Here is a 19,013-nt window from a genome sequence, read left to right on the forward strand (position 1 = left end):
ATTTATAGCCTCATTTCCCGCTCGTGATTTTGTTTTAAACTTAAAATTATGTTTGCCAAATAATATTGTGGATGAAGTTCGATCTTCCACAATATTACACTCTATTAGTCTGGATCCGCCCCTCGGCACCTACAGCGATCAGGTGGATTATCCTTTCAGCAGAGAAGGGACATTTACGCCCCTACAGCGAGAGCCTTGGCCATTTTTTAGCTCGCAGTAAAACTGTACTACGACTACGATTCTACGAGGTTATGGTCAAAGCGAAGTACCACGAAAATTATTGCAGTGGCACGAATACCTAACCGGAATAAGGGCATCTCCAACCGGGCGACCCATCCCGCGCCCGCGCGTCCGGATGGGTCCAGCCGGACAAAAAACCGGCCCAGCGCGCGGACCCATCCCTAAAACGGATGCCCGCGGCGTCCGGATTGACGCAAACCCGGCCCAAATCTTGGCCGGGTTTGCGTGGCCGCGGACGCGAAAGGCTGGTCGCTCGCGTCCGCTCCTTGTCCGCCCCTGGCCCGCGTGTCATAGGCATAACTAAATTTTTTCATTAAAAAGAACTCATTACAATTTTTAGCTCCTACTTCTTATCCTAAATACGTATGGGGCCGGCGGTCTCGCCGGCGACTCCTCGCCGGCTCGCCGTCGGGGCCGTGGATTTCACTCGACGCGCGCGGCCTGTACGCGTGAGGATTCCACTCCAGCTTACGGGCTGGGTGGCGCGGCGGCGGCGGCGCGGGCGCGGGCGCGGGCGGCGGCAGCGGCGGCTTGGGCGGCGGCCGCCATCCTCCTCCGTTCCGTCCGCGCACCTCGGGCGCGCTCGCGCTCCGCCTCCTGCGGCGGAACCATCCGCTTCCCGCATAGCTCCACCTCCTGCAGAGCGGCGCGTTCCACAGCGGTGCGCGCCTCCAGGCGGACGCGGGCGGGGGCCTGGGCCTCGTGGATCTCCTCCCGCCGGCGCATGCGCTCTTGCCGGCCGCGCTCCGCCGACGCAGCATCCTCCCGTGCGCGCCGCTCGGGGGACGGCATCTGGATGAGGTGACGGGCTGCTCGCATAGCGAGCAGCTCGTTCTTCTGGCCGAGGAGGTCGCCTAAGCGGCGGCGGCCGGCCCGCCAGATGCCCTCGTGCTCCTTCGTCACGCGCGTGAGGTCGGCGAGTCGCTCCTCGATGGCGGCGTTGATGTTCGCCGGCGCGAGGTCCTCCTCGTTGGACGGGCTCCTCCGCGGCGGCCGCCCTCCTCCGAGGCCTCGTACCCGGCCGTCCGCGGTCTCGTGCCGGCCCTCCGCGGCCGCCTCCACCATCTCCGCGTCACCGGCCTTCGTGCCGCCGCCTCGGCGGCGACGCGGAGCGCCTCGTCGTCGGCGACCCACCGCGAGTCCGCGCGCTCCTCCTCCACCGTCCGCGGGAACTCGGCCCGGGCGGCGAGGGAGAGCTTGGCCCATGTGGCCTGCAGGGCGCGCGGCATGGCGACGGAGAAGGTGGAGAGGGGAGGGAGAAGGTGGAGGGGGAGGATGGTGTTGCGGAGTGTGAGACCGCCGCCGTCTTTTATAGCCGGCGGCCTGGCGGGAAACTTGGGCGCGAGCGCGCGCCAATGGCGTTTTCGCGCGCGCGGGAAGCTTGGTGCGCGCGGGAACTTTCCCGCGCGTTCCACCGCCCGCCATGACTGTCCCGTCGAGGCACTGCCATGGCGCAGCGCCGCGCAAGGAAGACGAACCACGTGGCGTCTGTTTGGGTCGACGCGTTGGGCGCAGCGTGCGACCCAAACGGACACGCGGACGTGGGGCGCTGTCCGCGTGTCCGGGCGGCGACCCAAACGGCCCAAAACGGACGGCCCAGCGCGTCCGTTTGGGTCGCCCGGTTGGAGATGCCCTAAGCTCTGTTTAGCTCACTCCCACGCTTGCTCCCGGGTGGGCTCGCGATCTGTCTCGCCATTGTTGTTCCTGTGCTGACTCTTCCGTCGATCTCCATCCAGTTATTCTTGACGGTCTGCTCTGCATCTCCTCATGGATGGATTCAGTGTCACTCTCCACTCTCCTCTCCTGGCCCCATGGGCTATGTCGATCGCTGGAGTGAGTACGCGCGCGCGGCAGCTCTGTTGTTCGACGAAACGTCGCAACGGATCCACTCCTCCGTCCAGTCGCGGCCTCACCTCACCGTGGTCTACGGCGGTCTCCCTTCGAAAGCCTCTCTTCGGTACAGGTCTACAGCAGGTGCATATACTAATCTCCCTGCCAATACATGCCCTCACTCTTTTAACTTTTCTGGCTCACAGCTTCGACCACCGATTTCATCACTCTTAAGCTTTAAGTTGTTCGGCAAAACATCAACGCTGCTCAACTATTTGTCCCATTTGGCTCTATATATGTATCTTCTTAGGTAAGCCCACACGAACATTGATATTTAATTTGGACCCTTTCAGTAAAGCTAAATTTGCATGTCACATGTTCTATAACCTAAGAAATTGGCAGTGTAACTTATTTGCCAACCTTTTAATTTTTGATTTTCTAGTTAACAAGTTGTAGGGTCTGTATTACTAAACCAGGTGTTTCGCATTTGCTTACGAGACTGCAACCTTCACGCTTACAGTAGTTTTGTTGCAGTGGGAAGACAATGATGCCAATGAACAAATTGTTGCCACTACCTCAGGCCGACACTACCCCAAACAAAGATGAAGCATCCTCCTCCATTTAACCCCATGGTTATGCTCTTTCAGTTGTAAAGCCAACATTGTTCATTTAATCCCTACAAATTGCGTGTAGCCTCGATTTGGCTGCTAGACTATTGTTGACTAGTATGTGTTTATAATTAATTTGCAGGATCAGGCTATACTGGAACAAGTTCCATCTACTGAATCAGTTTGAAAAAACCAAGATTTTTAGTCTTGTGATGCTGCAGATTTGTTCAAAATCGATCCCTAATTAAGCAGTGGCTACATGGTTCGTTAAATCAACCTACCGTTTGGCTAAGTTGACGAGTTTCTAAATTAGAACCTTGATCCTAGGTCTTCAAACTGGTTTGACAGCAGCTATCCATGTCTTGTTTACCAATATCCAGATATGCTTCATCATAGTGTTCAACCTTGATCTGACAGACAGCTGTCTAAGTCTTGTTTAACAATATCGAGATTCGCGGTATCATATTCAGATCTATCTGAGAGCAAATTAATTCAAAATAAACTGATGTATAAGTTCTGGGTACATGACAAAGGCAAGATGAAGGCTTATGGCAAGACAAGAGAAAATATGGCTCTTCACTGGACTGATGAAAATGAACTTGTTGGGCGCCAGGATGAAGGGAATGACCTTGGCCAGTATTTTAAAAATTCTAGTGTGACTTCCGTGTGGGGGATTCCTGGTGTTGGGAAATCAGATATCGTCAGGTCCATCTACTATGGCCGAATGCTTGGTTTAAGCAGTGACTATTGGTCCGTAATGGATTGTCTGCTGACAACATGACTATCGACACTACAAAGTACAGCTGAGTTCATGTGCCCTACCGTAATGGATTGTCTTGGCACTTCTTGATCTGCATTCAGATGATCTACAAGGGCCAAGAAATCTGCAGTAATTGGTATGATGGAAGACCAAGACCCAAAGGATGTCGTAGACTTGGAGATGGCTTTGATGCTCATTGTGAACGATGGTTTTTGGAGGCCGAGACGGGGATCGCAATTCGGCCGTGTGACCATCAACCGGAATAGAGCCGAGGGCCATGCTCAAATCATGCGGGATTATTTCAGCTCCGAAGCAATCTATACCGACAAGCAATTCCGGCGGCGGTTTCGGATAGGTTCCTATTCCTTTTTTAGTATGTTGTGACCCCAATAGCCTATCTCACTATTTGGCTGTTGATCATACTGCATTTAGTCCTAGCAAGTATAGTTTCACAAGATTTGGGATAGATAAACAAACAAAAGTAGAAATTCAATGTTGAACAACAGTACATAAGCAGCTTAGTACAGCAATCATCCACCGACAACGTACAAATATACATAAGTAGCTTTTTTCACTGTGTCCGATAGGCTTAAAGAAACAGTCGTATGTGCTGTAACAGACGATTAGCACATAATCTGGCCAACACTCCCCCAAAAGTACATGCAATTGGCGACTGGGTCAATGTTGTAGCTATACAGCGGGCGATACGGCATAAAGCCGCCACGGTACGGGGCCGCCTCCGCTTTGCGACGTTTGACTGCCGCTGCTTTCGCTCGTTTCGCGCCGACGACGGTCGACGCCGCGGCCGCGCTCTGGTTTCCCGCCGCCGCTTGATCAGTCGTGGCGGCCAGCGCCGGTGTTGGTTCCGGCTTCTTGGCGGCCCTCTGGTTTCCCGCCGTCGCTTGATCAGTCGCGGCGACCGGCGCCGGTTCCGGCTTCTTGGCGGCACTCTGGTTTCCCGCCGTCGCTTGATCAGTCGTGGCGGCCGGCGCCGGTGTTGGTTCCGGCTTCTTGGCGGCGCTCGCTGTCGTTTGATCAGTCGCGGCGACCGGCGCCGGGTCCGGCTTCTTGGCGGCACTCTGGTTTCCCCGCGCCGTCGCTTGATCAGTCGTTGCGACCGGCGCCGGTGCTGGTGCTGGTTCCGGCTTCTTGGCGGCCCTCTTCTTGCCGGACTTGCTCCCGCCGAAGCTCACGCAGGACAAAGGGTTGATGGCGTAACCCATACGTGATCGATCGCCGGATCACGCAGTATCTCGTGGAAGCTAATTAGCAGCTAGGGAATCGCCTGCTATTTGTGAATGTCGTACCTATTGGGTACCGCGTCCCGGCATGTATAGGGTCGGCCCTTGTTGTCTTGTTCGAGTCGGCCACGGGCTCACGTATCCGTGTACGACTCGGAATCTGCTCTAGGACATGGGTCCGGTGTGCGTGCCTCTACCGCGATAGCCACGTGAGATTGATCCGACGATAGCGGCGGCTATGCTTTGTCCCCAATATTCCCCAGCCGCCGATCTCTTCAGTCTTGACAAACAAGAAAAGTTGCCCGAATGCTCCTGATTCTCCTGCTTCCTTTCCCTGTCGGTATCAACATTTAAGCAAGCAGATTGTTCCATCAGACATGAGTAGCTACGTGAGCAACAGTATATTCCTCGCTGAGACAGATTCCACAGCATTTGCCAAACTTCCATCACAAACTACCTCGCGAAGGCGACTATTTTTTTTCATAAGCCAGCATTAGAGCATCTCCACCAAACTTCCATCACAAACTACCTCGCGAAGGCGACTATTTTTTTTCAGCCATCTCTGGCACGCTCATCTCGCGTCCTTATCAGTGCGCCTTGACAAGGAGGACTAGAGGAGTATGGGGCAAGTTCTCTTTTCTTGCTCGGGTGACATGTTGTCCGACCTACCCAAGACCTTAGACTGGTCATAGTGGTAAGTATTATGTAGTAGTATCATGCATATGATACTTGTGTATGATACTGTCCCTATAGTGGTTAGTATCATGAAGTAGTATCATAGTCATGCTATATTTATTGCTTTTTAGAATCTCAATGCAAATTTGTGCACAAGATTTGTTTGCCATTAACTTTTCTCGTGACATGCACTATGATACAGTATCTACCTATGTTACATCAGCATTTTTGTGGGACCAATATACATGATACTAGCTATGATACTAGCACTATGGCTAGCCTTACAGAGTCTTAAGCTGTACGCGGGTGATGGGAATGTACACGTGTCGCCGATCTTGACGAAGCATCTTTAGAGCATGTGCAATGATTGATAAGACTATTTTATCTTAGCGTTGCCACGTAACTTAGATATAACAACAAAATATGATGTACAATGGTTTATTTTCAGTTTTATCTCTAGTAATTAGATATCCTAAATTTGTGATGAGAGACATTGTGCTAAGAGATCATTTCTTAATTAAGAGATGGCAAACCCTTCTTTCAACATTCTCTCTCCTTCACATCAGCATTTATCCTACGTGGTACTGCTAAGATATCACCATTATACATGTCCTTACAATCTCAGAAAGGTTCATCTTACGTTGGCAAATGTCATGTTTACATTCTGGGACATCCTTCCCAACTATATATACACAGCCTGTACGCCTATGGATTTTTTTGAGCATCTCCTATGGATTTTTTTCCTTCTGTTTTTCAGACGAAGGCCCAAGCAGTTCAACACTTCAATGTTCGTATATGCTCTAATGGGCTGGCCAAGTGGAGGCCCAATCACAAAAGGACGATTTTCCTTGTTCCTCTGACGACAACCGGCTCTCCTCTCCTCGGATCCCCAAAATTCGATCCCAATTCCGTTCGATTCCGTCGGTAGCAAGGAACCCTAGCCCACCCTCCCTCACCAACGAATCCTTCCGAATTGCTGCGCAGATGTCGAACCCTAACCTCCCGCCTCCGCCGCCCGGCTCGTCGTCATCCGCGGCTCCGGCGGGGGCGAGCTACTTCCCGCTCCCCTTCCACCTGCAGCAGCAGCAGCAGCAGCCGGTGGTGCCGACCTACCAGTACCAGCAGTACCAGCAGCTGCAGCAGGCGCAGCAGCTCTTCCAGCGGGACGCGCAGACCATCACCCCCGAGGCGCTCGAGAGCGTCAAGGCCGCCCTCGCCACCAGCGACGTCCTCGACCCCTCCGCCGCCAGGGCCAACGCCTCCTCCTCCGACGCCGCCGCCAAGAAGAAGGCCGTCCCGCGCCGCGCCGCAGGGCAGTCCTGGGAGGATCCCACCCTCACCGAGTGGCCCGAGAGTACGTCCTCGGTCCGACCGCTGCCTTTCGTCAGAACGCCAGTTTTGCTCATTCCGTGCGCGATTATTTTGCAGATGACTTCAGGTTGTTCTGCGGAGATCTAGGGAACGAAGTTAATGACGATGTTCTCTCCAAAGCCTTCTCGAGGTTTCCCTCCTTCAACATGGCAAAGGCAAGTAAATTCCCGAGTTCCCTTAAATTGCTATCAGTGTTTCTCTACCGTTCAGTGTTTACAATCTCTTGATATCTTCAGAGGTTTTTGTGACACTACCTTTCTAAATAACGCACAAGTTCAATATCACGACAATATTTTGCTTCACACAAGTTCTACATTTCTCTGTCCCAAATACCTAAAAAGATATTGTTGGTCAAGCGTACAAGTTCTCAATCCAGTTTATCTGCGCTAGCAATAGTTTGAGAAATAATTATTATTTCTTGAATGTCTTCTCTTTTAATTCTGAACTGACTGAAAGTATGTCTTTAACAAAATAGTCTGGATAACTGGACAGTTTCTAATACACTTCCTAGTAGTTCAGCTAGGTGCATAGGTCTGATATGAATCTGGATAGCAAAAGTTGAACAAGACTTCTGATGCACCGAGCAACCTGCAAAATTCGTCTACTCGCTACTTGTGGTCCAGCCAGAATAAGTGGGTAATTCAGTACTTGTATTCAACAAAGGATTTAGGCAAGATGTGGACAATTGGTCACCCCCCCTATTGTTTATTTTTTTTAGAGAAAAAGGGGCATGCCCCCGGTTCCAATATATTGAAACCAAACATCTCAGTCTTACAGCATTTTCCAGCAGTTTAAAACCTTACACATCAAACTCCTCGCAGGGGAACCATACTTATTACAACTCCAGACAACACACGCGAGAGCCAAACACATAGAACTAAACCACCAGAAGAACACAGGCAAAGTCACTGCCTCCCCATGACCTGAAAACAAGCTCCATCTCCCACCAGGACCAGGTCGTTTGCATCCAGAGTTCTTGCCAAATCTTCCGCAGTCATTAGCATTGGGCCCATTCCCCTCGCATTGTTTCTGTCACAAACCTCCAGAGTAGTTCTTGCCTTCTTCTGTGGAATCACCCGAGATCCCGCCACAATATCATTGGTGGCAATCCGGCCACTCCTTCCAACCTGTTCATCAGGCCAATCAACCCTTCTTTTTCCTCCTCTTTCAACAGGATTTTCCACTGAGCACAGTTGTTTAGCAAGCGTCTCCACAAAACCTGCATGCCAAACCATTGTACCCGATTGAAAACATGGTCATTTCTGGTAATCCGAGATAGCCCTCAAAACAGCAAGCAAAAATCATATTGCATTTTTTATATTTCTTTCTATTAGCCCACAAAGCAGCAACATCATGTACATTTGAGATATTCAAATTTAAACCCAGAAAGCACCTAAAACCCTTTCCCACAAGTTAGCAGCAACAACACAATCAAAAAACAAATGTTGACATGACTCAATTTCATTGCAAAACACACAAGTCAGATCATCAACATTCTGTCTTTTGACCAAATTATCTCTAGTGAGAAGCTTATTATGGGAAAGCAACCAAAGGAAGAAATGAATTTTTGGGGGCACTTTTATTTTCCAAACACAGTGAATATCAATGGTTTGGATCCCACCAAAATTAACCACAGCATATAAGGACTTAACACTATAAACCCCATTTGTTGCCCATTTCCAAATCAAACAATCTTTAGAATCATTTAAACAGAGAGTTTGTGCAATTTGCTGAATCTCCATCCATTGCAACATAAGCTTGTGGTCAAAACACCTTCTAAAAGTCATTTTCAGAGAAGTACCATCCCACAGATCAGCAATAGTCTTATTTTGCTCATTAAGCAGGAAATAAACTTCCCGGAATTGAATAGCTAGAGAGCAAGACCCAAACCAGTGGTCTTCCCAGAACTTAATAGTTCTACCATTACCAACTTTCCACATATAACCCATCTTAGCAGCCTTGGCAGCCCAAAGCACCCCTTTCCAAAAAGGGAGGCCCCATGATCGTAACAAGAGAAAATATTAGGGTTATTCACCTCATATTTGCTATCTACTATCTCGTTTCCGGATTTTGTTATCATCCAGGTGATATCTTTTAATCCAGGAAGCTAAGAGGCAAATATTCATCTCTCGATAAGTCGTGGATACCCAAACCTCCATACTCCTTTTTCCTAGTGACCAAACCCCAATTAGCTAGGTGGTACTTATGGTGCCCCTCATAATTATCCCACGATACAGTGAGCCATCCGAGAATTAATCGCAGTAATAGCCCATTTGGGGAATTTAATCACACTAAGCGGATAAATTGGAATACTCGGCCAACACACTTCTAACCAGCTTCTAGCTTAGCAAGCATGATTAAGAAGTTTGCCTCTCCAACCAAGCAGCTTTCTTAATAATTTTATCCACAACAAGGTTGAATATCTTCTTTTTAAGCTTACGATAATGCGGAGGTACCCCTAAATACCGTAAGGGGAACTCACCCAACTTACAACTCAAAGTTTGAGCAAAAAGTTGTGCATCACCATCAAGAACATTAATAGGAACCGGATCACACTTATGAAAGTTGATTCTCATCCCGTACATATGTTCAAAACAAGCTAAAATCCACTTTAGATTAATGGCGGAAGACAAACTTTTTTCAAGGAAGAGTAGAGTATCATCGACATATTGCATACCGATGATGCCCCCTCCCCATGCCTTGCATAAGGCCAGCAATCCTTCCACCGTAAGCAGCTTTATATAAAATTTTAGTAAAAACATCAGCCATAAAGTTGAAAAGAATGGGTGATATAGGATCACCTTGTCTAACACCCCTGCTAGTAAGGAAAAAATTGCTATTGCAATCATTAATCCTAACCCCAACAGAACCATTATACAGCAGACCCTCAATAATCCTCATCCACTTGGGGCTAAAGCCCCTCAACCTCATGACTCTAAGCAAAAAATCTCTATCAACCCTATCATAAGCCTTTTCATAGTCTAGTTTAAAAATAAAACCAGTATTTCCACTATGAACAGCATCATGAATAACTTCATGGGCAGAGACCACACTCTCAAGAATAAATCTTCCCTTAATAAAAGCAGTCTGATTAGGAGAAATGAGTTTCTCACTCACCACACCTAGCCTATTGGTAGCACATTTAGAGAAAATTTTGAAACTACAATTAGTCAAAGCAATAGGTCGAAATTTCTGTATAGTTACAGCATCAACTTCCTTAGGAATCAAAGTCAACAGGGAGAAATTTAGCCTAAAAAGGTCAAGATTTCCCTCATTCCAATCCTTAACCATATCCATGAAATCAGCTCTAATGAGCTCCCGTAAATGTTGATAAAATAAGAAAGAGAAACCATCGGGCCAGGAGCACCTTCAAGCATAAGAGCCAAAAATAGCATCCTTTATCTCTTTCTCGCAAAAGGTGCATCAAGCATATCATTATGATTCCGTGACACCATATCATCCGGGTCCCGGAAATCATCAACTATATCAACATCAAGACAAGGCTCTTTACAAAACAAATTCTTATAGTACTTAACAGCAATATCCAAGCATACCTTTGTTATCCTCCACCATACCTTCATCACCTTGCAACCGACGTGATTTGTTTCTTTCTTCTTCTTTGATTAGCTACAGAATGAAAGTAAGAAGTGTTACGATCACCTTCCAAGATATACCTTTCCCTGGATCTCTGTCTAGCTTTAATCTCCTCATTAGTCCAAATTTTAGTGAGCTCAACAGAAATATCTTTCATCCTTTTCTTAGATACAGGAGAAAGACACTGAGTTTCAGCAATGATATCAAGCAGATCATATTCAAGCAACTAATTTTTGTTTGTTCTTCCTTTGAGCAGATTCAATATTAGCAGCCCAACCTTTCAAACCTTTTCTAGTATTCCTAATTTTAAAGTTCCATCTCGTCAATAGGTTTAATGAGATGACAAGGGGCTTGCCAAAATTTGGCAACCACCTGATCAAAACCCTCAATGTTAAGCCACCACTTCTCAAATCTAAATTGCTTAGAAACAGGAACTTTCAAAGCCCCAGTATCCACAACCAAAGGAGTATGATCACTCCCAATTCTAGCTTTTGAAGATAAGCTACTAGCAGGGAAGAGAGCATCCCAACAAGTAGTCACAAAAACTCTATCAAGCAAAGCCATAACCAGATTATCCTGATTATTTGCCCAAGAAAATTGCCTACTAGGGTTTTTAATTTCCATCAAACTAAATTTATTAACCCAATCATTAAAGAGATTGGCCCAGTGTTGGTTGATGTTTCCAGTGTTTTTCTCACACTTTTCTCTAATGAGATTGAAATCACCCCCAACCAGGGTAGGACCATTCCAACAAGCCATAACATTATGCAACTCATTGATAAAGTCTAATTTGTGTTCCTCATAAGCAGACCCATACACAGCAATCACTCTCCAAATGGCATTATCTTTTTTAGATTTAATCTGAACAGACACACAGTAAGAAAGAATCTCCCATTTAATAACATCAAACAAATCAAAATTAACACCAACAAGGATCCCACCAGCAGTCTTCACAGCAGGCAACCAGTTCCAGGTAAATTTCTCTCCTGGATCTAATTGCTTAACCTATTGTTTATTTTCATATTCGGGATCCTGACAGATATAATAGCCGTGAGCTTGCTAGATCTGAGATGACCCCTGAACCAGGGAAAAGTGCCTTTCAGATGAACTCGTGCCTGGCCTTGAGAAGATATTCTATACAAACCGTTATCGAAACCACGGAAGCTAGGACAGATGTGCCCAAACTTTCACCCACGCATTTAAGAACCATATCAGTTCCGACATTATTTTGCTTTGAATAAGCTGTTGTATGAAAGCAGTAATGCCAAAATACTATACTTTGGAGAAAATCCCTTCCAAAGTAAAAACTATGTCTATGTATGCGACCAAACTTTGTCTGTTTTTGCGACTGATATACAGATACATGAATGACTGTTCAAATGAAATTGATACCATTGGTTTTCGTTTCTCAAAATTGCTGTTGAAAACCTTACAATGTTCAAAATACACTTATCCGTGTATCACAAACACAGGTAGTAATTGGAGTAAAATTGCTAATATTGTACAGAATAAAGCTTCTCAGTTTCATAGTTTTGGTATAACATGATTCCTCGCCTATATAGCTTAAGGCCTATAGTAGTTCGGTTGTACTGTTTAAATTCCGCGTGGCTAAGACAGATGTTGAGTTATATGCAGCTGGTTTATGCTGTTTCTTATCTGCAGACTCTGGCTTACACTTGATGTTAAATAACCATAACATTGTACCCTGTTTTTAGGTTGTCAGAGATAAGAGGACTGGCAAAACTAAAGGTTATGGATTTGTGAGCTTTTCAAACCCTACAGACCTGGCTGGAGCCATAAAAGAAATGAATGGTTTGCATTTCCATTGAATTTTATTGACAAAGTTTCCACTCCTCAACAAGCTCTGTTTACTCGTATCTTATTATGTTTGAACTCACTTCTTTCAGGAAAGTATGTTGGAAACCGCCCGATTAAATTGCGTAAGAGCAATTGGAAGGAAAGGACAGATGTTGAGGCTCTACAAAGGCAAAAGGTTTATACCTTGTTTCCTTTTTTGAAGCCAAGTTCGTGTTTCTCTCCTTGTCTGCTCTAACTTTTTTTATATGCCCCATCTTTCAGAACCACATTCAGAAGAAGCCTAAAACAGCCAAGAAGGGCATTCTTCACAAGTAAAGCTCTATTGAGGCAGACCAGGGTGGCCCCTGTAGAAAAAAGGCTGTAAGTCCTTTTCCAGATTACATGATAGCTTTTGATAAAAAAAAAACATTGATTCACTCCGTAGTTGTTTCTCAAACCCAGCCAGACAGTTGTTATAGAATGATTGTGGCTTTGTGACAGGCCTTCTAATAGAAAATACAAAGAAATGGAAGCAGTAGCAAGGACTTTGATCTTTATATTTTATTATTTTTGTAATGTCTAGTTTTTTGCTTATAGACGAATTCAGATTGTTCTGCTTGGTTTGAATGTATTCGAATGAACTCGGTTTGTCTTATATTTTCCATTTTCCTTTTCTTAAGGCTGTGTTTCATCTTTTTGGAATGACCACGAATATCCTCACAACTATAAGTTGGTGCGGGGTTTTCATGGCCTATGAATGGATAACTCGATTTGTTTGATGGATTGAATCCAAGAACAACGCACACCAATGCAACATCCTTTGATGAAAAAACTACATGCTTGATTTAGCGCCATGATAAGAAACTTCCAATCCTACGGTGGCTCAGGAGCTAGGGGAGACAAAACCTACATGTCTCTTCTCTGACCCTAGAAATAGACAGGAGATCACCTTTAATACTTCCCTCCTCCAGCTTCTAGTGAATAATGCTCGCTTGTTACAAAAGCCCACTTGGGTGGTTGATGCAGCCGTGGTGTTCCGTCTGCATGAGGCAGTACAACTGACACACCTTTCATCTGTCCGATCTCTGACGTTCATGATGCCTGCCTTTCCAAACCAAGAACACAGAGTGTAGAGTTATCAGGTTGCGGCCAATTTTGTGAAGTTTAGATGGTAACTCAGTTACTCAAATAGGAGAAGATTCGCTCCCCCCTGTAGGTGCAATTTCCTGACTTGCTCTTGTGAGTGGACAGACCTGAACACTGTCAGCCTTGCTTGGAGTGGCATGGCTATGTCCTCATAGCAATTAACATATAATCAAACCCCGAACTCAACCATTATCAGTTGTGGTAATACAGTGCACCATTTTTAGACCCAGATGACATTCATCCATTTTGTAGAGCAGACTGAAGAGTGGTTGATTGTGAGTCTGCTTACTTTGATTAATTGGTTTTGGCTGGCATGTACTTGTATTCTGTCTATAATAAATATATATGTTAGTTTCTCTTGTCTCGTTGTCACTAGGCCGGAAGCCCTATCACTGAATGACTAAAACCTATCCGTACCACAGATTTGGTGAGTGTCTTCACTCGGATTCGTACTCACTAGTATTTTAAGTTAATGAGAATGACCGGAGGGTCAGATGGTTAGCTTGAGTTGGTGGCTACCCCGCAACCTGGGTTCGAATCTCCTCGAACACGGATTTGTGGCTCACTTAGCTTCTTCTATAAGAATATGCCCTGGGTGCTAGTGCCCATGGGTCTCCTTTTTTTTAGTATTTTAAGTTAACCAACACAAGCGATCTGTTACTTTATTATATGTAGGGTCATGTGTTGGTGGCTCTTTTCCTTTGTAGACCCAAAACCTTATTATTACAGTGCGTGCAAGCTGCTTATCTGAAGTATTGTACAACTTGCACTTACCTCTGCAAATTGTTGATGGATGGCTTGTGTCATGCAGTGCTGCCTTTGGAGTTTGGATGAAGGACATCTAAAAGATACACTGGCTAGTCACTCTTACATCTTATGTCACTGCTCAAGGTGCACGAGGTTGATATACCTGTTGAATTGTCACAGCTTACTAAGCATTGTTCTCTCTGATGACAAATAGATGTTACATTTGCGAGAGTTACATGTTAGCCTTGTTGTGCATGGCATTTTGCATCCTTGACTCTTAACGTTGTATGTACAATCAGCTTTGTTTTGATATAACGCTGTCGTCATTGTATTGCAAGTTAGAGATGTTTTTAGGAACTGTGCATTATTTTTGAAAGAATTTTCAGTAATTATCCAAGACTTACTGTTCAAACCTCTGACCAACCAAAGCATGTAAAGTACAGTGCAAGATCATATATGATTGTTATTGTCTTCTTAGATATGTGAGCATGTCTCACTTGTGCTCGCCCATGCCCTGGAGTCAGAATGGGGCTGGTCCTGTTGCGAAATCCGTGTTAGTTTACTGCCTGTCGGGTTTCTCGTGCTCCTGGATAAATCAAGTTTAATTTACTTTTGTTTGAGTTGAGCTGATGAACCCGTCAAATCAAGTGCCATAGAAGTCTCTGGTAGACTGCTGCCACTGATGCGTAGCACAGCCTCTCAGATTATCTGGAGTTAGTGATGTCCTTTCGGTAGTTTGCTCGCTATTACTGTACTTTGCGCTCTATCTGGCTGTCATTTGCTCAGATCAGTTTTCTTAGGTATTTACGACCATGTGTCTCCCATGTTGTTCCTCCTGTGCATGGAGGTCCTCAACGCTGCTTTGCGCCGTGCTGAAGCCCTTGGAGTGCTCTCTCCACTTCCTTGCCAAGGTGTGCGGTTCCGGACTTCCACGTACGCCGACGACGTTGTCATCTTTGTCGCGCTTGAGGCCCGCGACCTGAGCTTCCTCCGCCTGCTCTTGGAGTCCTTCGGTGGTGCCACCGGCCTACGCACGAACCTCGACAAGTGCTCCATCTTGCCGATCCGATGCTCTGATGTCCACCTTGCCGCGGCGGCCCTGCACTTCCCCTGCGGCATCAAGCCTTTCCCATGCACTTACTTGGGACTTCTGTTGTCATACAAGAGGTTGCCGAGGGCCTCCTTGCAGCCCATCGTCGACACCATCTGTCGCCGGCTCGCACCTGGGAATGCGGCCTTCTACACCTCTGCTGGGCGCCTCGTTCTGATCAAGTCCGTGATCACCTCCATCCCGATCTACCTCTCCATTGCGATGGAGCTGCCCGCTTGGCTCCTGCATTTCTTGGAGAAGCGTATCCGCACCTTTTTCTGGAAGGGATCGGAGGTGGTCTCGGGCGGGCACTGCCTTGTGGCCTGGGATCAGGTTTGTCGATCGGTGGAGTATGGAGGGCTAGGGGTGCTGAACCTCAAGCTTCTTGGGTTTGCCCTGCGCGCTCGTTGGCTGTGGCTGCGAAGGATGCGACGAGGCTGCTGGACTGACCTCCCTCTCCAGGTTGAGCCGGAGGTCTAGGATCTCTTCGACGCGTCCACCCGCGTCGTTCTCGGGGACGGGCGCACAACACTCTTCTGGACTGATCCATGGCTCGATGGCACTCCCCTTAGGGCCTCCGCGCCTGCGCTCTTCGCTGCCGTGTCCTCTGTCTCCCAGCACTCCAGGACAGTTGAATCCGCACTGCTGAATCGGCAGTGGATCCGAGACATCACTGGCCCCCTGAGTGTCCCAGTGCTCACGCAGTTCCTTCATCTTGTGGATGCGCTACAGCTCGTCGTCCTCGCCCCTGGCACCCCTGACCGAGTTGAGTGGAAGTGGAGCTCGACGGCTGAGTACTCCGCGAGCACGGCCTACAAGGCTTTCTTCCTCGGGCTGGAATTCTTCCCCTGCGGCAAGACCATTTGGAAGACATGGGCCCCAGCCAAGTGCAAGATCCACATCTGGCTTGCAATGCAACGGCGCATTTGGATGGCGGATCGCATGTTGCGGCATGGTATGCAATCCCACTCCAATTGCCCTCTTTGTGAGCAGGCCCCTGAGACGGCGGATCATCTCGCCCTCGGTTGTGTCCTCGCTAGGGAGGTCTGGCATGCCACGCTCCAGCGTGCAACTTATCGCACCTGACGCCCTTGGCCAGTGACATGCTCATCGAGTGGTGGCCCAACTCCAGGCGGCGCGTCCCGCAGTAGCTGAGGAAAGTGTTTGACTCCCTTGTCCTCCTCATGGTATGGACACTCTGGAAGGAGAGGAACAACCGCGTCTTCGAGCGTTCAGCGGAAACTGCTCAAGGTATCTGCAAGCGCATCACCGAAGAAGTGGAGCTTTGGAAGCTATCGGGTGCAGTAGGGCTGGGCAACATTTGGAGATAGGGCTCCACTTCCTTTTTCGGGCGTTGTACTCTCTTGGCATGCTCATGGTCGCCCTACTATTCTAGCACGTCTTGTACCCGCATTCCCTCTAGAATGCCGGAACCGCTGTAGGCTGCTTCTTTTTCTTCTAATGCAATGACACACAAAGCTTTTGCGTGTTCGCAAAAAAAAAGCCTATTTATAAAGCTAGCTATTTTGAAATAGAGAGGCGCCCATGGTGTAAGAAAAGATAGAAGATATGACGGAACTTGCCGCAGAATCCTAATCCACAGCTTTGTCCTCTTAGTTTGAATTTCCACACTAAAGAAAGGCCTTTGTTTTTTTATATATATAGATGAATCAACTCGATGAAACATCTAATCCCACCATGCTTCTAGCTAGCCTTAGATTGATACAGCCTGATTGTTTGGGCTAAAGAGAGAAGATATGATGAACTTGGTGCAGAATCCTAAAGCGTAGCTTTGTTCTTATAGTTTGAAATTCCTACACTAAAAAAAGTCCCTGTGTTCTTATTCTATAGATGAATCTAACTCCTCAATCTAACTCGATGAAACATCTAATCCCACCATGCTTCTAGCTAGCCTTAGATGAACTCTTCTCTCCAACCGTCTTGATTGGATTTGTAGTATTTTTTCGAAAATGGGCACTTTATTACTTGCGCAATAGACCCGGCCTCTGCATAACTAAGATGCACACAGCCGCACACAAATTCGTTACAAAACCAGAAAGGTGTTCAAATGGATAAAAAAAAGTACAAAAAACAGAAACAAATTCTAGGTAGGAGGATCTAGCCGAAGGTCACGCTGCCACCCATGTTGGAAAAAAATATCCCTCGCCGTATCCTCCAACCGTGAAGACACCTCCGTAAAGAGGTCCCGGTGCTCGGCACGCTGCAACGGTATCCATGAGCGGAGCAAAGCCGTGCATCTGTAGATGACCTGCAAAAAAGAAGAAGAAACATTATTGAAAATCTTGTCATTTCTACATAGCCATAGCGACCAGATAATTGCAATCGCTCCCATCCTAATAAGACGTTTAACCCTAACATCCACACCATTGAGCCAGTTGCCAAATAAATTGACAACACTACGTGGTGGGTATAAGGTAGACCCTATTTGGACAGCTGACCATATAGACCTAGCTAACTTACATTGGAAGAATAAGTGGTTAATTGTCTCGTCTTGATGACAGAAGACACACTTTTTACTTCCATGCCAGTTGCGTTTGGCAAGATTATCTTTAGTAAGGATTACCCCCCGACGAAGATACCATGCAAACATTTTTGTTCTCAGCGGTATTTTCATCTTCCAAATCTTTGAATTATTATCGACCGGGAGTTCTGGCTGAATTAAAGCATTGTACATGGAAGCCACTGAGAATGTACCATTCCCGGTAAGGTTCCACCGAAATTCATCCGGTCCCTGCGTCAGTTGAACTAACTCAAGACGCTGTAACAATTCCTGCCACGAGGTTTGTCTGAGACCGATGAGACTTCTTCTGAAATCCACATTTGGTGGGAAGTCTTCCAACACCTTAGCGATAGTATCGCTTTTGTGGCGCACTATATTGTACAATGTCGGATACTGTTCTCGGAGCGTGGTGTTACCCAACCATATATCCTCCCAGAAACGAATTTCCGATCCATCCTTAATAGAGAAAGAGCCATATGGAAAGAAAAACTTCTTTGTTTCCATAAGACCAGCCCAAAAATGTGAATCTCCTGGTTTCCAAATAACCTGAGATAAAGCTTTTGAGCCAATATACTTCCTCTTGAGGAGTGTTTGCCATATGCCCTCTTCGGTAAAGTAGTTTATACAACCATTTACCGAGAAGTGCCCTATTTTTGATCTGGAGGTCTTGAATACCAAGTCCTCCATGATCTTTGGGCCGACACAGCACACTCCATTTAGCCAGCCGATATTTACGCTTCTCGCAGTCCCCTTGCCAGAAGAATCTTGATCGGAAATAATCCAACCGTTTTAAGACTCCTCTGGGAAGTTGGAAGAAAGAAATCATATATAGTACCATATTACTCAGTACCGCATTTATGAGAACTAATCTTCCTCCCAAGGACAGCAATTTGCCTTTCCAACTAGTTAATCTAATCTGAAGTCTTTCCTCAACCAATTTCCACTCAGCATTGGTAAGTCTCCGATAGTGAATCAGAATTCCCAAGTACCTAATTGGAAATTGACCTTGGCCGCAGCCGAAAAGCTCAGAATACTCTGTAACATGATCTTGGGCCTCACCAAAACAAAACAATTCACTCTTATGGAAATTTATTTTCAGACCAGACAAAAGCTCGAACGCAGAAAGAATTAACTTCAGGTTTCGAGCCTTGTCTATGTCATGATCCATAAAAAGAATTGTATCATCGGCATATTGAAGAATGGATAAACCTCCATCAACCAGGTGAGGAATAACCCCTTCAATCTGGCCCTCAGACTTTGCATGTTCAATCAAGACAGCAAGCATATCAGCCACTATATTAAATAGCACTGGCGATAATGGATCTCCCTGTCTTAGTCCTTTCTTAGTCTGGAAGTATTTGCCCACGTCATCATTGACTTTAATGGCAACACT

General features: G+C 46.7%; 1 protein-coding gene across 1 annotated transcript; it reads left to right on the forward strand.

The window, feature by feature from the left end:
* Positions 1-6,007: 6,007 nt before the first annotated feature.
* LOC124651057 (RNA-binding protein 42-like) lies at positions 6,008-14,406 on the forward strand. The gene is made up of 7 exons (XM_047190208.1): positions 6,008-6,053; positions 6,172-6,708; positions 6,783-6,880; positions 12,035-12,131; positions 12,227-12,312; positions 12,399-12,497; positions 14,074-14,406. The coding sequence occupies exons 1-6, from the start codon at positions 6,008-6,010 to the stop codon at positions 12,450-12,452; spliced, it is 918 nt and encodes a 305-aa protein (XP_047046164.1). The 3' UTR covers positions 12,453-12,497; positions 14,074-14,406.
* The last annotated feature ends 4,607 nt before the right edge of the window (positions 14,407-19,013 follow it).

The sequence above is a fragment of the Lolium rigidum genome, chromosome 1, assembly GCF_022539505.1.
Source record: "Lolium rigidum isolate FL_2022 chromosome 1, APGP_CSIRO_Lrig_0.1, whole genome shotgun sequence".
Lineage (NCBI taxonomy): Eukaryota > Viridiplantae > Streptophyta > Magnoliopsida > Poales > Poaceae > Lolium > Lolium rigidum.